Below are 26,167 nucleotides of genomic sequence, written 5' to 3' on the forward strand. Positions count from 1 at the left end.
TGGCCCTAATACACCACTAGAAGTTCTACTCTCAGCATCGAGAACAACTCCTACGGTGAAGATCTGAGTATCAAGAAAGCTAAAGAACATTAATTTCACCCAAATCTTTTTAAAATGTAGTCAGGGAACAGCATATTAACCATTTATAGCACCAACAATGTACTTTTGAGTCTGTATTTTCTACAAAACTTCAACATAGTCAGCTGAATGTTGTAGAGGACACCAAAAGGAACTTTTCCTCACAGTCAAAAGTCAACAATTTCAGCTCTAACTGACATTTACTATATTTAAATTTGCACTACTTTTCAAGCACCTGTTTCCAGATTCAACAATATGAGGAATATTTTCATAGTCGTACATTATAAAACTGAATATTTTTCAGATTTTGACTGTGCTTAACAACCAAAAAGTGCCAGAATGTCAACCTGGGCAGTGACAAATTGTGAATTTTCTCTATTGTTAGTCATTTTCTAAACTGCTGGTTGATCACTTGATGGAAATAGTGAGAGACACCATTAGTTTCAGCTATAGTTGACATCGTTATCTCCAACTACCATTGAGGTACTGGACAGTTTGAATGCGTGAAAGCCTCGTAGTCTTCTTACTGGTTGACAGATGCATCTCATCTGTCAACCTGTCACCTTTCTAATATCTTCTGTGTCTCCTCTAAACAAGAGTCAATGTCAGTCAAAAGGTGGTCCTGCTGCCCAACATGTCTGCCACTAAGTGTCTGAACGGGCCGCTAAATGGACGTCTCCCCATTTTTCTTCACCGGGGAAGGTCGAAGCAGTAATTGTAGAGGGTGCATTACCATAAAGGGCGGCCCCAGCTGTCTGCTGTGATTCACTTTAATGCGCCATGTTCTGTAAGCCGAGAGGGGAGATCTCACTTTGGCCAGTTTTCAGCAAACTCATTTCCAGCCCCGATAACGAGAAGGCAAGCGAACTGAGGAGAAAATCATAAATAATTCAGGCATCAACACGCACATTTCGGGCTTCTCATTATTGCGCAACTGAGGTCAATTTAGCATTAAAACTCCAATTTTACAAGCTACGTCACTATCTACATTTTGAAGGGACGTCTGCCGAGTCGATATGAGAGGCGACACAGAAGCAGCTTGAGGGAGCACAATGCGGTGCAGTCTAATTCCTGGTGGACGATAAGTGAGGATTCGCTCAGTGTTTTACTCGCAGAATACATTCAATATGGCTCTCAGCTTTCTCCATAACCTAAAGCAATACCACAAGCCACATTTAATTTAAAATGATTTGCCTGTCTGAGCTTTTTAAAATGGTTTCTCCCTGAAAATAAATATCAGTTATTAGTCTGTTGCATTGTATTTTGGTGGATTCCCTCTCAGTCTTGTGTTCATTCATGCATACTTAAATATGTCTCAGCGTGTTATATTCCTACACTTATGATGGACCGGCGACCTGTCCAGGGTGTCCCAACCCAATGTGTTCTCCAGCCTCGAACAAGCTGAGAAGTTTGTAAGGATGGAAATTACATTCCTACATTTAGCGCAGATAAGAAAACAAAATAAATACTAATAATTACAGATGGAGAGAATGCAGTGCCCCATATACTAACTGAATGTCAGCGCGGAGGAGACAAAGACAGACAAATGCCAGCCGTTTTCCAGGAAGCTCTGTAATTGGAGTCCCAGAATGAGCAGGGGCCACACTAACTGAGCTTGTTATGCGGGCTGTAGCAAGACCTTGGGCTGCCGGCGAAATGCAATTTTACTGAATAAATTCTACACACTGATTAAGCCGTGTGAAAAACCTGATGGAAATTTTCTAAGATAATCTAACCATACCCATTAAATGTTTTTTTTAAAGGAATTGGTAGCCACACTGTTGAGAGGGATGATCAGTTCATGTATGATGTGCAAATGAGGGACAGTGAAACGATCATTGGCTTTAATAGAACACATTCAGAGCGTTGAAACCCTTTTATTTCAATTATCGTCTTGTGTCTGCTGCTATCAGGTTTAAAAAGGTGTTTTGCACAGGGTTCCTTGTAATTAGAGGTGTAACACTTTTCAAATATGGAAACATACAAAACTCCTTTCACATTTATCATTTGCTTTTTCATTTCAATTTTTTGGATTTGCATAAATAGCGCGGTCATTGAAAAATTAAACTTTATTTCATTATAAATCTGAAGTGAAAGTGTAATTATCTTTTTTTGAATGTCTTTTCAATTTAATATATCTTTTGTCATTCATCTTAACACCACTTCAGTGGTTTGGTAGCAACCAGTGTGCTCTTCACTTCTTTGTTGGTTCTGGAATGAAAATAGATAATTTTTAAAAGTGTTTTTGCATTGAAATTGAATAATTTCAGTGTGGACAGCTGAAAAATTAGTTTAATTTTAGTCGATACTGATCATTTTTATCATTTTAATAATTCATTTTTATTAGGGAGCAGGAAAAAAAAGTTTAATTTGGATTTAACCACTTTGGACTATCTATCAATTGAGGTTAACAGGAAATTATTTTAATGTTAAGAAAAAAAGTATAACACACAGCACTTCAGTTAAACACTTTTCTTCCTGCTGTTGATGAGGTGATTATCCGGTGCAATCATGTTCCTGTTTTGACACCTGCAAGTGTAAAAACCTCAGCACATATAATGAGGTAATGCTGCATTTTAATGACAGCAACACTTAATGACTTATTAATAGAGAAAGCAAGCATGTTTATCTGATCCCATACCTGCACAAATTGTATTCTACTTACAAGGCAAAGTGCATACATGTAAATATGTCCACAGAGAGAAACTGTAATATCAGCCGTAAATAATAATTGAACATTCTGGACTGTTCCCATCAGCATGTTACAGCCTTTCAGAGTTGAACTCTGCACAAGAGCAAACATCTTGTTTTGTCGCCTGGCACAAATGTTATGTTCCCCTAATCTACGTCGTCTCCCATTCTCTCATATACTGACATTAAATATTAATTTGTATGCATAGTAACTGCCTTACCCACACCAGACCCAAGCCCATAGCAGGAGTACATTTGAATAATTCAGAAGCTGCAAACACCAAGCTCTAAATTGTATATTAATTCTAAAATTACACACCGCCCCCTGGGACTGCGTTACACTTTTAATAACTCGTCACAGCTGTACTGAGGAGCAGGGAACGCCGCGTTGCCTTGCACTCTGCTCAGACGGAATTATAGGAGGACTCCCTGTTGTTCCATCCAGCTTCACTGTCTTGCCACAATTTAATTTGTAATGACTTTCATACAGTAAGCCTTAATCAAGTTATTGTAGATTCACTGGGCAGGGAAGGAAGCGGTTCTTTAATAGCGAGGCTGCTGGACTGCACTGCGCCATCTGCTTATGAGCACCAATGTCAGACTTAGACGAGCTTAAAAAGAAAAAAAAAGTCCTGCAGAATTTGCCTTTTGAATCCCCACAGGACTTCCTGGCTAGCTTTACAGGCCACTTATGCTCCTTGACCCACTAAGCCATAAGACGACAGTTACGTTTGGCCTAAATACTGCACGATGCAACTCTGACACCTCCTCAAGGGAAAAAGCCGGTTATACCTTTCATGGTCACACTGCTCTTCCAAAAGCATTAGGCTGTGTTGGCACTGCAGGTCTTCATGTTCAAGTTGAAATCACTGCCCATATCTTTTCTTTTCTATATTAATGTCCAAATCCTTGGATATAAGTTATCTGATAGCAACATGACCTGACAGCAGCATATTTAAAAAAAAAAAACACCCACAAAAAGATTAACATAATTTGACATTTAGTCGTCTATTCTCCATTTCTCCTCTTAAGCTAATCATCCACTGACTTGGAAAAAGTATTCCAGTTCAGATCAATGTACTTTCACTCAGTTTTTGTCTAAAATGTCACACTGTACTGTAATTTATTCACCATTTTATGATGTACTATCCTCATATACTACATAGTGATACGGTTGATGAATGTGTGTTTAGAATGCTAATGAGTTTAGTAAAGTATAGGAGGAAACTTGTGATGGATTTTTAATCCTCTCATACCCCTAAATTTATGCAGAATTTATTTGACTTCTACAGTGAAGGAACTGTTAAAGATGCTACGATGGAGAAAATGAGTTTCACTTTAGACTAGAGCTCAATACATTAACATATAATCATTCCTAGATTCTTAAAATCCTCTGTAATTTGCCTTCAATGTCCATTAAAAGTACACTTGTCTCTTTGCTCTTGATGTAAAGCATCTATTAAATTAATGTACGACTGTAACACAATATACAGGAAAGACATTGACGGTTCCTTTTGACGGTCCGTAAACGTGTCCCTGAAGATGAAATACAAAAAGTCCAGTTGTGGGACATTATGCATATTTTAAAGGCTTATCACAGGAGTTTATGTTAACTACGAGTTTGTAAATACAGAAAGTTATCCTATTGTAAACAGCAGAAACTAGATGGTGTGTTTTAAAGTATTCTACACCACATTCGTACATGAGTTCTCCTTTTTGATTGGCCAACGCTGCAACAGTCATATGAAATATTTTGCTGGGTGAGTCTGGGCTCCCTCAGGTACTTCGGGTCAGGACTTTTACCGTCCCAGTGTAGAGGTTGTAACAAAATGAATGTGGAGGAGGTATTTTTTTTATCGCAATGATGTTGCTGGTCTGACCCTAAAAGAGGAATATGGCATGGGAAGCTAAGAGGTGTGTCAGAAGCTGCTCCACAAGTGTATTCAGGGAAACTTTTTAATACTTTACCCATCTTATTAAAAAAACAAATAGGAAAACTGAGACAAAACTGTTGGAACTGCGAGATACCACCACTGAACAGTTAGGATTTTTCTTTTTGCCTGGAAATTTTAAGTTCTTCTACATTCAATAAATGAACAACACTGTTTTCACTGAACATAAAAGTGCACATTGTTTGTTCAGTTGTATACACATTTCCTAGTTATAAAACTGTCAAGCAAGGATTTTCTTTTCATCTGGAAGTACAAAATACATGATGACAGATATTTCTTTAGAAACAAATGCTTTCTTGTGTGGACTTTCAGTATCAGATTCTAAACATCAGTACAGATGTTCACTTTAACCATCCGAAAACCAGTGTGTCTAAAAGCATGTTATCTGTACAAAATTCCCCAAGTTGCACCATTTATCAGAACCAGAAACTATAAAAACACAAAGAATTGTTTGATTTTGAAGTGCTACTCAGTCAGGACACCAAATATCAGCTTATAATTGTGATCTGTCAAATAAAGACCACTTTATGCAACAAATCATATTTAAAGTAAAAGCCAATAATAAGCCATTTACACCAATCAGAGTCTGTAAGCTAAAAATTTAGTTCTTCTTAGTGCAACTGTAAAGTCATTTGTGTCGAAGCTGCAGCCAAAAGCAATGTGGCAAAAATGTAGGGACTTTTCAGCTAAATTAGGTTGAACTGCAGGACGTGTTTACACAGAGTATATTGGAAGCGAACAAAAAATGTACATATATATATATAAAAAATTGTATTTTGAATGAAAAAAAGTGTTTTCTCTCGTATTAATGACATTTTTGGACACTTTTTGATAGAAGTTCTTTGAATTTTGTAAAAAACAGAAGAAGAAATCAGCAGAATTCGTGTTTTTCTGATTAATGACAGCATGACACTGTACAAAGCACATTTTTATTTCTCTCTACTGCTTACATGTAGGTGCAGGACTTTATACTGCAGTGAAAAATGAGCTCACAGTTAACAAAAATGCGTGAGGAGCAAAAAAAAAATGCACCAGCCACTGCTTGAGGTTCAGGGAATTAATAATCACTTGGAGTGAAGACAGGAGAGAAACTGAAAAAGTTGTCCACTGATATAGTACACGAGCGTTGTTCTTGTTGACATCAGCTGTGATATCTGCAGACAGCTGGCTAGCCACCATTAGCCAAGTGGCTGGGGGATATTAAAAAACAGTCCACACACTGTTGACTCGACTTCCACTGCACTATATCTTGTAGCGAGTGGCACCTTGTCATTAACACAGATCAGATTGGAGTTTTTTTCAGTCCATCTCTCTGGCAAATGCTACCTCTTGATTAGTTGTGAGGAAGCCAGTGTCTGGTAACCATCCTGCTTCACAGCTGTCCCCCTAAACTGCTCTTCCACATTGACTATAAATGCTCACGTCACAGTTTATGGGATTTTTACTTTGTGAAGTAACAAATATACACATTTTAATAGCAGAGTTTCCTCAGAGTGCATATTTTATGCATCGTGTAGCACTAACTACACCTCGTACAACTAGTAGCGGCAGCATGCACTTAACATTTAACACAGATTTAATGATTATACAACTTTACTGCTTGAGAATGTGCAGATCTTTGCAGCCCGAGCACACCGGTTCACCTATGGCTCTGCTCGCTGTGAAACTACTCTAGCTAATAGAAGCTAATGGAACTATCTGTCTAGTGCTACTCCAACAGGTGGATTGTAGTAAGGCCAAAGCCTATGGCTATCCAGTGGCATCTGAAGAAAATATATCCACCAGAGATTCCACTTCACACTGAATTTGTTGGTCTTGCAGCGTACCACTAGCCTAGCCGCGCTAGACAACCCACGGCAACGAATTTAATTCTCTGCCAGGGTGGGTCTAGTTACCCTCCATAAGGCTCGAGGCTGGATGCTCCTAAAACTGGCCGGACGAATCACCATGAAGTGTAGAGTCAGAAGGCGGGCGTAACTAAGTGACGACAGAGGCGCGACGATTCTGACAGAAACAACCGGCGCACAATAAATTGTTATCTTTCAACTCGGCTTGGCCACAGCCCTTAAAGATTTGAAGCTAAAATTCAACTTGAAAGATAAACAAAGGACGGCACTGAAGTGTTTCATTGAGAAGAAAGACGTATTTGGACTTATGCCGACGGGATATGGCAAATCCTTAATATACCAGTTGGCTCCGCTGGTTGGGAAGCTAATGGGACTTAGCCACAATCCGCTGGCGCTCTAGGAACTCCGTCAGCCTATTCGTTGTGCTGATTGGTTGTATACCTACCCAATTGCTGCAGAGTGATTTGAAAGACAACCTTTTAGCCCGCCTCCCTCCCTGTCTAGCGGCCCTAGACCCTTGTGCCTTCAGAACATGGGTCTAGCGCGGCTAGGCTAGCGTACCACTCATTCAGGCTCAAATGAATTAAAATCTCATACATCAAAAACACAGAAACTCACATCTCAGGTAGTGACATACTAAACACCGAACTGACTTGGATTAGACGGGATAAAGGACTGGACTCTACGCTACACAATGGCAAGTTGTAATGTTGGAGTAATTTAGCCAACCCATGTCCAAATCAAACACTGCTTTTGAAGAAGAACGATGATACAGAAAGTTCCACGCTGCAGGTTGACAGCATTGGTTCATTAGGTTTGTTGAGTATGAAGCCACTCAAGCCGGAATCCAGATATCGACACGTTGCATCTTCAAGGGAGTAGAATTCAACTCCAGGGAAAGAAATACTCAGCCATGGCATTGACTGCTTATTTTGCTCATGATGTGTCCTCCAGCAAATAAAAAAACACGGCATGGAACTGCAAACCAGTTAAAAACAAATTGATTTTCACTGGAGGGGGAGTTTAAGAAACAATATTGAATCATATGAATAAAATTCACAGTTGATCAGAAAATGTATGCAGTGTTTATACCGAGCACCTGCCCTGATAGTCCTTCCTTTACAGTGAGTGATACAAACGCAGCCGGTGTAAGATGAAATTTAACCATTTTTTGTGATTTCATCTGAGAAAAATCAAGTTTTTTCAGAGCTATAAGAAGATTTATACTGAACAATCTTGATTTTTGAATGGCTCAATGCAGCCTGCAATGGCATTCCATCCAGCCGGCGTGCTGATTGGGCTCAACTTGTGTTACAAGTGGAAATAAGTCCCTAATTAGATGACTAGCAGGACTGAGGGTTGTGTGAAGCATAATTTGAAACACTCACATGCTTCCTGCCTGGACACAGACAGAATGAGCTACTTCTTGAGAGAATTGATGGTTCAAATTGCACTTCTTTAACTGGCGAATAAATTCGATCGCTCCCCTCCTCCCTCCCCCGGACACACAGTTTTAGTGGCGAGTTAGCTGTTTGACTGACTTTTCTCTCTGGTTTGAAGTCAAAGCACATTTTTCACTGGCAAAATCTATTTGCATCTGTTTGAGAAGCTTGGCATTGCTTTTTTGAAAATTAATGGGAGATTTGATTTCTTTGAAAACCAACTGAGCTTCACACTCGTCAATTCTGATGCAGGAGGTAATTCACTGCTACGTAGGAAACAGAATTATCTGGCTGCTTTACAAGCCACTTTCACCATCATTTCTTTTTATTTATTAGACTTTTCCTCCTCTAGATTTTGAATCCTGTTTATACAAACAGTTCAAATCACAGTTGCGTGTCTGTTGGCTTCAAGTATTATTGCTCATAGACGTGAAATGACTGGCTGTCCTGGAGTATGAGAACAACATTTATGAGCCATATCGTAGCACACCGTTGTGACAGACAATTTATTTTCAAGTCTTTGAATTGCTTAATGAACTTTCAAAGAACGTGGAACTGCTTATTTGAAAATAATAACACGCACAAGGGTAAAAAGAGAGTGATGGGTGTCATGGCGATCATCAGCACTGCCAAAGGAAGCATAACGTGCTGCACACTTAGCAAGATCAACAATATTACCATCAACACTCATCTTCAGCGTATAAATGACTCCCAGGATGTTGATGCCCATTATTTTTGGCAAACCATATCCCGAATATGTAGAATTAAATGGAGCGAGACGAATCTAATTGAGATTCATCAATAATTCTTAGTGATATGCATGAACCCGTGCTACTTACAGTGGATAATGATGAAGGCTTGGCAATAGCGGTGCTTCTTTTTCCACGTGAAGGTCAACACAGTAATCACAGGAAGGAACATTATCCTGAAGGTCGGCTCTTGCTTTCAGCCAAGATTAACTTTAATGTCCTTTTTATCTGAATGGCAGGACCGCGTCAGTGTCCAAACATGAAATAAGTCCATAACAGATCCACTGGGGCTCATTCACATTACATTGTATTCTATTGTGCGTAATGGCCAAAATGAATGTGACTTCTTCGGCTTTTGTGGAACGTCCTTACATTTCATTTATAAGAAACAGGATTTCTTAGATGTCTTTATCCAACTTTTCCTCACGAGTCTGACAGTAATCACCTCACAGCAGCGACAACAGCTTTAACATCTAAGACGGCATTTGGAGTAAAATTCAGAAGCATGAATCGACCAAACGAACAAAACCAGCAAAGGTCTTAGTGTTTCTGCCACACTCAGATTCCATACTATGTTTCAAAGCTCCTTTTTCCTATTACCCTGTTAGTATCACTGTTTGCACGTAGAAAGAGATAAACCGTCTGTCTGAGTGACAGTAGACTCTTGTTGTATGTTCTTGTTCTCAGCAGGGGGTTTAGCTTATGGCAACAGTTTAAAAAAATACAGTTACAATTGTGTTTTCCTTCTGTTCCTTTCTAACTTCAAAACTTAGTTGGTCTTTTTTGTGTGTTTCATCATGAAAAACTGTTTTTTCTTTCTTTGTCAGACAAGAAACAATTTGTGCTTTAGTGTCTTTACTGTTTAGTTCCTGTGTTATTTTTGGTAAAAGATGTTTTGCCTTTTGAAAGAAAAATCCTCTTTTGAGTTTAAATGGATTAAGATTGAGACCTAAAAGCCTTGATGTTGAAACGGGGGCAACAAAAGCTTTTCATTAGCCTCCAAAATGAGTTTGGTTTCTGATTGAGAAGTTTCTTTGTGTAAAAATTATATCTCTTTTTGGTCAAATAGTCATAAGTGATTTGTTTTATGCCACTTATCCAGGTTGCTTTCTCCTGACTAGATCCTATTCTCAGATGGACATTGCTTTGAATAGAAGTGTCTGCTAAATGAAATTGCAGAATTGTAGAAACTTCACTGTTAATTTTTCTCTATTTTTCCCTTTATATGAAGCATTTTATCTGTTGATCTCCTCACAACACAGGCACTGCAGTGTTACCTTGAATCTGGAGAGAGCCCCTAATGCTCCCAACAGGAGCATTGTGAATGGAACATCACGATTATTCTGAGTGTTCGGATGAAACTTATAATTAAATAGGTCTCTGCTTTGATTTACGTTGAACGTATCCAACGAGCATTCAGAAGGAAAAGCAAACACTCACCCAACAGTACATCATCTGTCCACTGTTTCAACCATGTCAGTGAACCAATAGCCTGAACTCTTCCTTATTTTCACATTTGCATCGAAATATTTAATCCTAAAAACCTTCAGAGATACAGAAACACAGATTCATGAAATGACCCGAAAACAACTCTCACAACAGAAGTAAGCAAAATATCAGACGAGGAAAGAGAAGCCACTTTCTGCGGTTTGCCCACCAACCGGCCCACTGTGATGTGAAGGAGCAATGGGAGTAGCGTGGGGTGCTTACAATTAGCCGGCAATCTCTGATAAATGAGGTTGTTGGTAGAAACGCTCTCAGTGCTGCATCCTGATGTGGACAGAATGAGAGAGGAGCCGAGCCCACGTTCAGTCATTAGGCGAGGGAATGAAATGGGACGGAAAGTTGCCAAGTGGCTGCCAGGTGCTCTCATCCACTCTCACGCATGCACTCAGCCAGGAAGCAGCACACACACACACACACACAAACACACTTACTGTAAGAGGCTGGAAGTAACACATTTCTTCTGGTCTTGTTGCTGAAATGGGATATTTTTACGTTTCCTTTTTTTTTCAAAACTGTCAAGAATTTTACATCACATCCATTACACAGTAAGTTACATAATGTCGATGGAGGCTATTGCAAAAATGGAATAAATGGGAAAATTGTGCCGAAGCACATGAGCGTCGACTTCATCGTCTGCGGAACAGTCTATTGTGCAGCCTAAAAGGGGAAAGTTACAAGGATAGTAACACAATAAAAGCAGGTGCAGATTACAAAGATAGATTTTCAGTGTAGATTGATTTCTTGGTGCAATTATGCCTTCTAAAGCATAAAGGCTAGAAAGTACAAACTGTGAAAATGGATGAACAGCATTATTGAATCAAAAGCCAAAATTGTGCTATCCGCTAATATTTGGCAGATCTTAATTTTGAAGTCCAGTCTTCATTATCATGACAATAATAACATCAATACGGTTACTGTAAAAGTTCAACATGGAAATTCCATCTTCTAAAACACTTTTCTTTTTTTCCATTTTTGAAAGGCAGACAGGAAAAATAGAGGGAGAAAAGAAATAGGGAGAAGATTGAGCTGCAATTGAACCAAGGTCACTGTATTGGGGAATGTAGCCCGTTTATGAGTCGTCTGCTCAACCAGTTCAGCTATCTGGGTACCCCCTTCTAAAACAGTTTTACTTGAAGAGGTCGAATATGCTTTTCTGCAAAAAAGTCAATCCACTCACAGTTGTAGAGTTGCTACAGAGTGATGTGAGTTCACTTCAGGGTATAAATACCAAGTAAATGTTGCAGTCACCTGCAGTTGCTGGCTCTGTTGGCTAGCCTGTCAATCTCTCTGCCTAATCCATCACAGGCACACAGGGGTGGGAGCAGCATTCAGCGCAGCGGCAGAGTAGAGGGGAACTTGCGCTCTCTTAATGGATCAAACCATTATCCAAAGGGGGGGGGGGGGGGGGGGGGTCAAATTAGGGAGAACTTTGCCAGATTTTACATTTGGTTTGAAACGGTAAAATAAATAACACTGTTAATAATTATTTCAGCATTTATTATAAACATAAATCAATAACGCCCAATAATTCTAGGGGTGCTTAAAAAAAATTAAGGGGTGCTCAAGCACCCCTGAAAATGGTCTAGCTCCACCCCTGGTCTCGAACTAATTTTTGGTGAGTGCAGCTCATGACTTTACTGTTGCTCAAGTTGCAGATAGCAAAATAATGTGAATTAGTTTGAGCAAATCCAATCTGCTGTGTGACTCCAGTGATTTCAACCAATGAAAGTTATGGTCAACATTCTGCAAAAAAGTGCAAATGTTGTCTATGTTGCCCACTCTTTGCTAAGAAAAAATATCAAGCAAGGAAAGAAAGTTTAAAGTTGTTTTTTTTCTTGATAAAATGACCCATATAACTCAATGCTCCTCAATGCTTTCTGATGAAGAGTAAAATTTGGAAAACACAAACTATAGGTTTGACAAAATAACCCTATTTATGTCAATTTATTACTCCGCCAAAGAACAGCAGAGTTATGTGATGATCAGCACGTTTGTCTCTCCGTTTGTATGTCTGTCCATTTGTACATCTGTCTGTCTGTCTGTTAGTAACATTACTCTAAAACAGATACACAGATTTCAGTGCTTTTCTTGTTGGCTTTTTGTTGAGCTTATAATGGTCGCAGGTTTATTTTTCTACCAACTGAAACAAAGTTGGATCACATTGTTTACAGTAGTATGCATTCATTGTCACATGATATTGTCATAGTAATTTGTGCTGCAGCCTTTTTTTAGCTCAATGTGAAGATAATTCATTCAGGGAGAGATTGAGAGATTCTTATGTGGACAACTAAAAAAAAAAGTCTTTGTTGCATACAATAATCTCCACAAATCTGTCACCATGTTTAAAAGACGTGTGATTAGTATGACTAGAACAACAACATCAGAGAGCATCAGAAATCACAATTAAAATGGATGTAATTTCTGAAATAGAACAAGCGTGTTTACAGAAAGAACAAACCTTATCTTCTGCATACATTGAAAACCTTGTGGGAAAACAAGGATTTGATGTTTTCATTCTAAAAGAGATTCTTCGACACATTAAAGAGTCTCTTTTTTGCTGTAGATCAGTGCCAGAGTAGGCTGATTAATTCACTGTGATACAAAGATGTAAAGCATTAAACATTCCATTGTTGTGGGGATAGTTTTATTAGCCACTCTGCAGGACGACTCTTGCTATCCCTCTGAACCAGCGACCAGCCAAAGAATGTTTAGCATGCAGTTTATTTATACACTGTTAATGTGTATTTACACTGTGCCCTTTGTACTGCAAAGTGGTTTGTGATGAATGTGTCAGACGGCATTTTATCAATAAATTGGATGTGACTTGATTGGGCTGTTCTGTTAGATTTCTCAGACACCAACCGCCGTCTATTCATGGGCTGTCAGATGTGTTTGCAGAGAGCTTCAAGATGGATGTTCAGTAGTAAACACCCCCTACCTCATACCTGTCTGCTATACGTGCCCTGAAAATGTTCCCGTCTTGCTGTATTTCTTTAACAAGTTTCAGAAGGCACACAGGCGTATTTCTTGCTGCTTCCTCTGTCAGCATGTAGTGGCTTTGACCCTTACACTTTTTCATTCTGGCTGCTTTGACTGTTAAAGAGAAAATTGCATTTCACTGCTCAGTCGTCTCGTATAAGAGTTAAATGTCTAAAACGTCTCCTCTTGACCATGAATATTATATCTTTATATAAAGTAGTTGGAGACACAGCGGCTGTCATGGTTTACGATCAGCAAGATGCAGACCTCAGCTTTCATTAAAATAGAACAGGATTTCCACTTTATTAATGATACCAAGGACTCGTCCTCTGTTCACTAAGAGATAGACTGGATTGAAATCAGTAAGCACATCAAAAACAGCAAATGATGAAATTAAAATGTGCAGTCCAACCATACAACAGTAGAAATCTAATGTCATATTTTGATCATTTCTGTGGCTTTTAATTCCTTAAATGGCCGTTATCATTGCTGATCATTCGATACGTATGGGCTGATAGGACCCCCTCTACCTTCTATTACCCCCAGTAGCCATGCTATGACACACATTTATTGGTGGCGACACAACACTGATAAACAAAAGTCCCCATTTGGAGGTTGGAGTGGATGGTGAACACTCTAATCACCTAAATCTTGTTTTGAATTTCACTTTTAATAGCAGCTGTAGTCAGTGGTTGGTTAAGTGTATGCACCAAAACTACTTGGTGTGTAGAAAGCATCATGCTGCGGGTTAAAATACACCTACTAGAAGGTAGAGGAGGTTCCTAATGGGCCATGCGTATGGGAACAAACAGCAATAATTACAGTCCTATAATGGTCCAAACTGAGTAGCTGCTGTCACGGGATGAGCCATGATTGCCTAAAAATGGAAGAATAAGAAGTAACATCACATCTTTTTTTAAAGGACTTGTTCTTTGCATTTTAGTGGAAGCACTATGGGATAGACTCATTGAGGTGGAAGGAAAGCCATCAATGTTTTAAACATAGTGTGTTACTGTGCTCCAAAGGGTTGAAAAAGCTCTTATGCCTCAAATAGATTCTCATAAAATGTTCAAGAGTTGTTTATGCCACCAGGAGTAAAACTGTTGTTGCGGTGCTGCAATTAGCATACGTTGGAGGAAAAGAAGTGCATTTCAGCAGGTGATAACACAACACCTGTGCAACTGTGCTGGTGGATGCAGGCCTTTCAGCAGATCTGCACCTTGCGGGCAGAAAGAAATGGGTGCTTGACTAGACATAGGTAAAGTTGGAGATAACAACACTATAACTGGCTGCTTTTCCAACAACTTTGCCACCAGACAGAATTTCTTAAGCAAATGAGGGTCTTGATCTTTGCCAAGTATTTTCCGAGTAAAGTTGTTGCATATATCTCCATATTTCAGCACATAGGACAGTGACAGTTCACTGTGAAAAAGGGAAAATTACGCACATTTACACTTTTATATATGGAAGAAAGTTAAGCTGTACAAACTTTCCATGAGACACCGGAGCTGAGGTTTAAACATGTTGGAATAAACTCTCAGAAAAACAGCTTCAAGCCAAATGTTCCTTATAGAGCACTTGTCTGGGCCCAACTCAAATTGCTAGTTTCAAATTATAGAATCTGCTGTGTTTTTTGGGGGCACATGTGCTGTGCGAATAGTTAGAGGGTTCTTGAGGTGTCCGTAGGCAGAAAAAATCCACCACTTATTCCCTTAAAACAGGTCTAAAATGAAATCTGCAAGATTTTGCCTTCGGCTCAAGGTGGCTGAAAATAATGTTTTTCAGGGCCATTACATTTCTTTCTCCATGAATATGTCACAAATAATTCATTGTCAACAAATTGGTGACATTGAGAAGGTTCCTGTTCCTGATTTGCCACTAATGGTCACAGTTTAATTCAGTTATTGTGGGTGGAACACCATGAGTGATGGCAGACTGAATGACGTCAGACCTGTAACCACGAATACATTAAACCCTTTTGTTTTGCATGACAACAGGTTGACTAAAAATACACTTAACTGCTACAGTAAATGCTTGTCTTCCAGCGCCTGCAGCTCTCCAAACAGCCTTATATACCTGCTCAATGTCTGCTGAGACTTCCAAAGACCTTAATCGAGCAAAATGTCAGCTGGTGTGAGAGAAAGTGACGTGGTTTATGTGCCATGTAAAGTTTTAACATCAGTCTCGTCATGGTTTACTCTGATTTGCATCTCCTTGTTCTCATTCGTGGACCTTGTGGGCCGACATAACGTGGTGCACTGAGGGAGCTCAGAGCCTCTGACTGTTGTTTACAACACTCTGCTCTCTCCCTCAGGACTCTGAGCTGATGTAATGGAAAACATCAGATAGGTACCGGACCAACACTCATAGTTTAGGATGAAAGGAGAAAAGCCACGGCAGAAATGGAAAACGCAATATGGAGGTGCATGTCCAAGAGTAAATCTGTTTCAAAACACTGAGGCATATTGCTTAAGTGGATGTGAGCATTTAGATTCCGCCTGAGATGAGGAGGAAGCTCGGACGGCTTTGCAAAGGGAGCAGTTTGTTACACATCTCTGGTGTAGATTTCCTTTACCATGTTTATTTTCGCTCTCTCTCTCTTTTAAAGCCGGTCTTTTGCTGTGATAGTGCGGCTCTGATCCATCTGCAAAGACAATCTGATTATGTTGGCCATGTCCAAGTACGTCTGTTATCCCTTTGCACAGTACTCAGCTCATTATGCATGCATGATGAGCTGGGATGATGCCCTTCAAATAACGCACACTGGACTCACATCTGTCAGGACCTCTGTGTTTCCTACACGCCCTGACGGAAAAGGTTAGCATTTCACTTGTATAGGGCATATTTTCTTTATGCTTCTAATGAGATAATTCCGACTTATTGTCTTTGCATCCAAAGCCATTTTCCACAGCCTCTAAAGCCAGTGTCCTCACTGAGTTTTCACTGATTTCAAAATGCAGGAATTTAGCAGACATTACAGGCTTCCCACAAGGACATGGACGACCCAACCAGTGGGAGAAAAGTAGCCAGAACTCTCAGAGAATAATATTGGCCATAAATGAGCCAAATTAGTGGGGTCTGGCATGTTCTAATGCAAAACTTTTCCACCACATATGCTGATCTTAATTACTCCATATTGTAATGAGTTTGCTTACTCAATTGTAAAGATGCAGTGAATTATTGTATTTTAGCCTATAAAGTCTGTAAATATCCACTAATATTTCACACTATGCCTATTCCTGACTAATCTGAACATTAGTAATTAAAAATTAGTAATTAAAAATTCACTAGACTTCATTTATTATTAATTTACTGAGACCTTTAAGGTTTATCAAAACATGCCACAATGACAGTTGTTTGACAAGCAAGAATGAAAAGCACTCTTATTCAGTGAGTGAAAATAAAATACAAGTTTTCTTTCGGGGAGCATATGTTTTTAACTGCATATCTTATTTCCTGTATTGGTTTATAAATGGAATTATTTCCAGAATAAGGCTATTGAGACAATAATTTATAAATAACAAATTACGTGAACCTGCTGATTTCGCTAAATGCGTTTGTTGTTTATTCTAAAAGCACATAAATGTCTGTGTGCACTGTAAAAAATGTTCTTTTTTAAGGAATAATTATTTTTATTTATTTGCTTCATTTTGCTGTTTATTAACAGTCAAACTTTGGCAGTAAGGTTACCAGAAAAAAAACACATCAGGCCAGGAAATTGTTTTAAATAACGGTCATAATGACATCATAATGACAATGGCCTCTTTTATTGTACAATCAATGTGCAAATTAATACATTATTTTGTAAATTTTATTAGATTTTCTGTGTAATTTAACAAAACTGGGTAAATCTGTAAAAACACAATAAAATAATTTAGTTTCAAACAATAATATACTTTACAAATATCCAGAAAATTTAATTTTTTTTTCGCTGATGTAAATAATTTTCACAGTCAAATTTAGATTTGTATATATATTCTTTTACTGTCCGTTGTTGTTGCTTGTTGCTAAGATCTGCAACTCTGTACACCACATCAAATTCCTTGTGTGTGTGAATTCACTTCTGATTCAGATTCTGTGTGTGTTGCATGTATTCATATTTGTTTCATTTGATTTGATTTATGTTACTTATGTTTAATTTCTTTTTTCCTACTCACTTTCTTTCATCATTGTTGCACTGCCTGCTCGGCCCCTGGGGACAAATAAAGTTTTCTGGTGGATATGAATCTGTAAAATCTAATTTCTGCCACATTTTAAAATGAAACATGTAGAACAAAGTAATTTTGATGAAATATTGAAATTCTAAGCTTCGATTCAGTTCATTTTTCAGAGAATGGCCCGTCAGAGATGAATAATTCCAAGTAACTGAAAATCTGCCAATTCTTTCTATTGTCAGGTTGTCGTGTTGTTGCACTGACGCAAATGCAACTCTGTTAAACTCCATAAAAGTCTCTAAATTTATAGCAGAAGTATCACCAGTGGGAAATATCGTTTCTTTAATTTTACTTTGGGGCAATGTCAACAAACATGCAGTTTCTATGCCAGTGATTATTAAAATTGCAGCTATGGCTCTCTCCCCATTCATTTAGAGAGGATAATAGAGGATTTGCTTTCAGTTGGGATGAAAAAACTTACAAAAGTTACAAATTTTGCAATCTTATTGTGTCTTAGTCTGTTTCGTATGATCACTGAAAACATCAAAATTAACTAATGTAACTGAAATGTAACAGCATCTGCAGTGCTGAAGTGTTTTACTGACCATAATCTGTGCTCTTTGTTGGTGTTTACAAGTGCACAACAGCAGCTCAGAGGGGGTCACATTGAACACCAGGCGTTATGGATTTCTGCCCATGCTTTGAAAAGTAATACAGTGGGTCATCAATAAGTGAAGAGCTGTGCACGACTCCCCATTTGTCTCTGATGTCAGCTGATGACCAGACAGTTGGATGTGCATACTGATAACAAATGACTGCGCCCTTCGCTGACCCTGCTGGTGGTAGAGGATGCCTGGCTGTGGGACACAAATTCACTGAATAATCATTATGCCAGGGCATCGCCGGGAATTAATAAACTAGCAAATTGACTGGCTCCAGTCAGGTCACAGTGTATCTCATCTAAATCCTCTGTGACGTCCAGAGGATAATGCAGGACTATGTGTGGTGAGATGTTCAGGGCGTGAATGAGATTTAACACTTTAAGTTGGTTTGTTTACTCCGACTGCTGAAACTCGGTTAAGATATTCATGAACACATTTTATCCATAGTCAAATACTTCTCAAAAGTGAAATTGTGGGTTTTATTACCTGGTTTTCCACTAGTGCCCAGGAAGGTTTGAAATTATGCAGCGTGTTTTTAAGTCCCATGGTGTTGAAATACTTTCATTTGAACAACAAAACCCTGCAATTACAAGGCTTTTAGCTGGCAACAGGATAAAAGGGTCTCTAGAAACACTTCAAACGTAAGAATTGCTTAATAATGGAATGGAAGACAGACACGGATGCGAACTACACAATGTGTAATGCGTCTGATCAAAGAAGCAACAGCATTTCTTTAATGCTTTATTATAAACGTCTGCTTATGCTGTCTGTGAACGCTGGGTGTTCATCTTGCAGTGCGTGCGATTTTATAGATTAGGAGGCCATCCAGCTCAAAGCTAAATGCATCATAGATTGTAATTAATGTAGTAAAGCGCCGCTCTTTAGTCAATATTTAGTAATGAAGGAGACTGTGTGCAGGGTGAGTAAAGTTCCTGCATGTCAGCCTGCCCACACCTTAATGAAGATATCTTTCTATTTTCTATGACAGTGTTACAGTTCAGTCGGGCATTCTTGTTTACAGTAAAGACAACCCAGTGATTCATTATGATTGTATTGAAACTGCTCTGCTGTGGTTAATATGTTGCTTACATTATGTCAGTGGAGTCGGTGTAGGTGTCCGTTAGCTCTAATCGAGCGCTCTGAGTGGCCTAAACACAGCTTTAAGTTCAAGGAGTAGACATTAGGGAGGGAAACAAAGACGCAATGATCCTGACCAATTGTAGATTTTCATCATCAGCGCTTTATAGTAGCATTTGAACTTAGGCAGATATATTCCATTTTACTTTTCTTCATGAAACAGTAATCTGGGAGGCTCTATGTTTCCACATAATGGTAATCAAGTAGTCCATCTGCAGTAAAAAGCAAAACTTGGTAACAAAATTTAGAACATAAAAAACATGACACTTCATTGAAATGTCTTTGTTCATTCAAAATTTTTAAATGAAAGAAGCGTTTCAACATTTATCCCTCAGTGTTAGTAGACAGAGGTGTACTGTAAAATAAAATAGCGTCTTTTACCTGTTTTGAACTAAATATATTTGGAACAATTTACTGTTATTCCACAGAATTTCTTCTTTTGTGGTTAAATAACAGATAACATGTAAAATGACAGAAAATATGAATAATTTATATGCTACCGGGAGTAAACAACAATGATAATTAAACAAAACAAACAAAAAAAAGGCATGTATTCATCAAAATTTGCATTTTTCCAATTGGAAATGAGTTGTTTTTACAACATGTGACTATGAAATAACAGTTTACTGTCTTTAAATGAGCTAAAAGTAATGCAATCAAAAAATACATGACATTTTCGTAAACTTCAAAATCATAAATGGAACAAATCAAAACAGAGGCAGCAACAGAAGGTCAATTTAACCATAATGCAACACCAAGACAAACAGTACATTTTCACATTTCAGAGTAGAAAGTGTTTTTAAAACTGTGTCTTCAATCACGGAAGACATTTCTTAAATAATTATCAAAGTAGCTTCCTGTTAATTTTCTGCTGAACTATTAATTGAGTAATCATCCAAGTTCTACATAAAAATACATTTCTGCACTTCACAACCTCCCTAAGGAAGCTGCGGTTTAAAGAAAAATTGGCAGGAAATGGCGATGTCACTTGCAGACACACAACATGTTTTCTGGTGTAAAGAGTTCAAGCTAAGTTCAGTGAGATCCCTAAAATCCTGGTCTGCTCAGACACACCTGTTTTAGATGTTATCAGCCCAGTAAGTGTCTGCCATCACTGCTGATCATTCCCATTCACACGGGCCAATAAGAACCTCCTCCACCTTCTGGTCGGGTCAGTGGGTGCATTTTTACCTCATTTAACAGCAGTAGAGCTGCAAGTTTGCATGTGTGAGGTAAAAGGAAGGCTTTTTCACTTCCATCTAATTTTGTTTACTTGCATTTTGAGGAACTAAAACAATTTTGTATAGGAAAGTATTGTAGTTTGGGCTATAATGCACGTTTACACGTGACAAAGCTCCATATTGTGTGCCGTTCGGTGTCCATACCACTGGAGATTTTTCATGCTCTTAATCACACATCTGCTACTTTCTGTTTATCAGTGAATGGAATAAACGATAGCGCGACTACGAGAAGGTGGAGAAACTTCCGACTGGGCCGTGAATGGGATGATCTGTGATGATAACGTCTGCACAAACCAGTGTCTGTCTGTGCATGTCTCCGCTGCATTATTCTTTCCTAGCGATGAAACAAATGCCACTCACTTAATATGCACGGGAGAAGTTATTTGATTTATATTGTATTCATTAAAAAGGAATTCATGACACTCATTCATGGGGCTGTTTCCTGTGGTGCTGCAGAGTCTGATGCCACAGTTTTCTTTCATCAACGCTGGCTGCCGGTCTGAATGTAAAATGCTGCACTTGTCATGTGAGCAAAAAGGAATGCTGAGACAGACTTTTATTGTAATCTTATTACTTTGGCAGATTTTAAAATGACCGTACACCAACACTCAGGAATACAGTGACCTTTTCACAAATGGAGTAAGTGGTGGACAAAGCTATAATCATTCTCTGTGTAGTTACTGCCAGTCTCCTCTTACATTCATAATCGTAGCGCGCAGCCTTGAGAGGCATTTGCCCTGATGATTAAACCACTTTTTTTTCTTTTTTCTGTGCTCAACACACCCCTCCACTCCTCGAGGACCATTCCAAAGGGCAATCTAAGAGTGAGCACGCTGCTATTAGAAAGCCAATATATTTGATGTGGTTCATGGGTTACTGTACAGACTGATCTGTGGCTTGTCAAGACTTGTTAGTGTTCATGCAGGTTGAAAAGGCAGACCACAACAGAATCCCGTCCTCAGAGAAGATCACACTAATTATTGCTTAAAAGAAAATCTTGCTCTCGTAAAACCTTTCGTAAATGAAGTCATCCTCACACATCCTGCAGGTTTATGATTTTTTTTCCACACATTTCTTCTCTCAACCGCAGCTTAATCACTATCCGAGCTACAATGTTTGGCTCTTTGATTCCTTCCTTTTCTGCTTTATTTTCCTCCATGTGATGGTTAGACGACAGTGTTCGCTGCAGAACGGCACCTCTACAGCCACACAGAAATAAGAGTCTTGCTCAAGGACAATTTCCACATTTCATTTTGCTTTTCTGTTCATTTCAAACCCTCAACTCCTCAACCCTCGAATTCAATGAATTCTCAGGGACATCATGTTCCTCGGCATTTTAAGGGTCACTTTGTTTGAAAAAGTATCGGCAAATGCAAATCCAAACCTGCCACTTCTCCTCTAGTCAATCACTGTGAAGTGCTATTTCACATGAAGTCACACTTACAGCGAGGTAGAGGGTACCGATGAATATGTAAACAGCTGCTAACATTTTCTGTTTGAATTGTTTTAGTGCATTAACTCTTTAAAGTGGAGCAGTGGCTAGTTGAGGTAGATTAGCTGTCATCAATGAGTTCAGCTGAGAACTGAAAACTTTCTTAAACTGCATTCCGACATTTTAAAATTTGAAAAAAGTAAGCTGTTTTTTATGAAGTAGGATTTCTTTTTCACAATGTTTAGATATCTTACTGGCCATCTTGTAACTTCTGAGATATATATATAGTCTATTATCAAATTAGTTGAGCTCTACAATTCATATTTTAAGTAATCTATCAAGCAGAATATTGTAATTCACATTTTTCTAAACCTTCTTTGATGTTTTATTGAGATTTAAATGACTGATTGAGAAAATATTTGGCAGATCAATCAATAATGAGACTGATCTTTAGTTGAAGCCTCAAGTTGTATATTACCTTTTGATTCCATGAAACCGAAATCCATTGCCTAAAGATCGAAAAATTGAAATATGGCGAGACAGTACTTGAAAAAGCAGCGGCAGAATTGTAAAACTTTCTGATGTTCCACTAAGACGTGCTCTTCTGACTCAGTGTCAGAAGGTTAAATAGTGCACTTCTTTTTGCCACTAACCACCACACTGAATGAGAATAGCTCTTAAACTAGTAAAACCTCGATGCAAATGCACAGCCGGAGATGGGATAAATATGCGTTGATTTATGGGCAGGAGTGGGATTTAGCCTGAATTCAGCCAACCTTGACCTTCACATCACATATTATACTTATATATGCCTGCATAAACAGCATATTTTCCTCTTAATGTAAAGCATTTTGATTAAAATATGCATATACTGTGCTTTTATATGACTTCTTTGCGGTCTTCACTTTGTGCATGCAGTTATTAAATGATAAAACAAAATGGATTTCTTCGCTCACTCCTACTGTGAAAGCTTAGTGGTGAACTTGACTTGCATAATTTATGGATCTGACTGACACTTGGTGAGCTGAGAAAAACACCCTCCAGTATCAATGGGGATTCCCTGAAGGCCAAAGGAAATGAAAAAGCCTAAATTAGATCCAGCTTGAAACAGGAGCTTAAATCCCGGCTTTCCATCCATTTTAGGAGAAACACATATAAATCGAAGGCTGAGGTCTGACAAAAGTGTAACACCGTTTCTCCCCTTTGTGTTCTCTCCAGGTTTTATGGGGCACAATGGCTATCCAGGGCCGTGTGAGCACAAGTACTGTGGCCTGGGACGCCATTGTGTGGTCAACTATGAGACTGATCAAGGGGAGTGTAAGTGCTTGGATCACTGTAAACCGCACTACAAACCGGTGTGCGGGTCAGATGGGAAGCTGTACCAGAACCACTGCGAGCTCCACCGGGCGTCCTGTCTCCGAGGACACAGGATTACCATCATGCACAGCGAGGAATGCTTCTACAAAGGTGAGAACTCACGTGACCTTTCTCTGATGATGGACGTGTGTGGTGCTGTCGATATTTCTTTGACTTCCATCAGACCCTTTGTAATGTATGTGAAGTCCTGGTGGTCATGTTACTTATGGGATTTTTTATTTAACTGAGTGCAATTCCTGCTGTGACAGGCACTAAAAATAGGAGAATATTATTGGATATACCCCCAGTGTGCAAATTTAAAGTAGTTTCTTTCTTTATTTTCAGCATAAACAATGACTGCATTTTGTGGACATGGACCGTGGGCTTGCTGAAATGGGCTAGTGGTGTGTTTGTACAGAAATAAGGGAAAATGACCTGCTTGCCTTCAAGATTCCCTGAGTAGACATGAATTTCCAATATTTTCTAATGGCAGAACACATTTCAGAAATGCAGAAATTGGTGTACACCTATCATTTGGTTATTGAGACATATGTGCACTTTATCTACAAGGTTCTGGTTGATTTGGCACAATGCATTGGGATTTTTGTGTCTGTGGAGATTCTCAGTCATCCGGGTCATGGTATTCATAGGAGCTTCAGTAGAAACCAGCTGGAACTCTCCTGTAGGTTCTTGAACCTACAGGAGAAGTCAAGTCGATTTCTACTAAAGCTCTGACGATTTATTGGGATTTTTGTCACATACAGGCACCCAGAAATATGACTTCTAAAAATCTTTATGCTGTGCTGTAACTAAATATAGCTTTGCTGCTTTTGGCATGGTTTCCAAAATGGAGAAAGACTGAGAAAATAGCGAGGGGTTCAGCTAAGAGGCAGACTGGAAAGTTTTAAAAAATAATTCTGACTAGTGTATTTATTGTTGAAATTAATTAGCCTTCGACAAAACCATGACGTCAGTGTCTTAGCATCGCAGCAAAGTCTGCTGAGTGGGTCTGACGCCAGGTCATTGGCATTTAACGTAACTCAGTATGATGCTCACTGAGATGAAGGGAGGAAAAGTGCAGATTCAAGTACAGAAATCTTCACATTCTGACAACAACAAGAAACACATTGACAGCTAAAGTTCATTTACCTACCAGCAATAATATAAACACAACACAGATCTGTCAGACTCACGGTCAAGGTTATCAACTCACTATCCAATCATTAAAATACCCATAACTTTAAAACCCCACAAATACCCTGTAAAGTTAGCTGTCAAATCAGCAAATTATTATTGCTTGGGCAATTTTTAACACTTTATGAGCAGTGGATGCATTCAATAATAAAAGAAAAAACACTCAAGCACTGTTACATTGTGTTTTTGCTAGTTTTGAGTAGCTGTATCTGACACAAATCCCCCAGAATCGTGTCAAATCTGGCAGAAGCTTGTACATGAAGTACATATCTGTCCCCTTTAGCAAAATGATGGAGATATACAGCTTTTCTCAGCAGCATTATGTACACCTCCATGCCTCCTTCTTCTGCAAATGTGGCTGTAATCAGATTTATAGCGGGATTTCTCTAACATACTAAATATGTCAGCCATTTAACAGGTACAACCACAATAAAAATAATGCTTGATTTGACATGTGATGTTCGCATTCCAAATTGCATGTGTTCAACAATACACGTCTCTTGTCAGAGAAACTGTACATAGTAAGAGGGGATTTACTGTACCATCTGCATTTTCATCCTGTCACAGTGAAAATAATGATGTTTGGTGAATCCATCTGGGAGCACTGTACAAGGTAAAACATGAAAAGCAGCGCCGTAAATAGGAGGGTATCTCCAGCGATGTCAACAAAACAATTACCATCCTGAGGTAGCTGCATTTTTTAACTGCACATCTAGATACTTAATGCCGAGCTCATACAGCAAATCAGGTGCCAAAATGCAAAAACATACGACTGCTGCTAAGAACAACATGCAGACAGCAATGACATTATTCATTGGTAAATACAGCAGTCTATTAATGCTGCAGAGTCAATGCAACATAAAGAACAAAGGACGTGATGTGAAACCAGTCATACAGCTCTTTGAGTCTGCTTTGGAGGCAGGAGCAGGTGGTAGTGCTGTGGCGCTCATATTTCCCCAGAGAAGGTTGACTGCTCTCTACCATTGATTGTATAAACACACCAATTATTCTTAGTCTCTGGAAACAAGGCTCTTCTCCCTTCTGTAATGCTAGACGTCGGTGAAGTGAGAGCTCCTGACACCCTGCACCTTTGTTCCACTCAGGGCAAGGGAATAAGTGCGAAATGCTCACAGACAGCATATGCATAATATTCATGAGCGATTGCCTCTGCATTGATTCGACAAGCATTCTCCGCGTCTTCTTAACTTTGAAAAGTAACTTCATAGGAGACTGGGAATGGTTCTTGGATCTCTACTGTTGCACATGAAACTCTCAGTGGTCCCCCTTGCAGAGAGTTTTGGGGCCAACATGCACGGATTGTAAAACCAAAATAAACAAATCAAACGCACGTCCTCCGCTCCAAGTACGTGCTTCTCCACAAGTGTAATGTTCAATTTTGGGACGAACAAAGCCTCACTGCAGGTAGGGAAACGTCTACAAGCTTTTTTCGACAATTCCCCACGCTATACAAGCATACAAAACCGTCTTAAAACTGCATTTTCATGACTTGGCATATGTTAAGAAGGCAAAAAAAACATCTCAGGTGGGCTCGTGTTAACAATCAAAGCATCTGTTTCATCCCAATCACAGAAAAAGCATTCAGATCAATGATACCCCGCTGAGTGACAGTTCTAATCAGCCTTTTTCATGCCCCTCATCCTGTCAGACCACCCCCTCCCACCTCCCCTGCACCCAATAAGCATCTATTCCAAATGCACAGTGGGATATTTGACCAATGTCAGGCAAT

At 39.0% G+C, this 26,167-nt stretch overlaps 1 protein-coding gene across 2 annotated transcripts in view; it reads left to right on the forward strand.

Moving 5' to 3' along the window:
- fstl5 (follistatin-like 5) overlaps positions 1–26,167 on the forward strand; it is a 195,700-nt gene that overhangs the window by 44,645 nt on the left and 124,888 nt on the right. For both annotated transcript variants that reach the window (XM_022202159.2, XM_022202161.2), the window contains exon 4: positions 23,089–23,337. In XM_022202159.2, coding sequence (XP_022057851.1) covers positions 23,089–23,337 — 249 coding nt within the window. The remainder of the gene's footprint in view (positions 1–23,088; positions 23,338–26,167) is intronic.

This window comes from Acanthochromis polyacanthus, chromosome 10 (genome assembly GCF_021347895.1).
Source record: "Acanthochromis polyacanthus isolate Apoly-LR-REF ecotype Palm Island chromosome 10, KAUST_Apoly_ChrSc, whole genome shotgun sequence".
NCBI lineage: Eukaryota > Metazoa > Chordata > Actinopteri > Pomacentridae > Acanthochromis > Acanthochromis polyacanthus.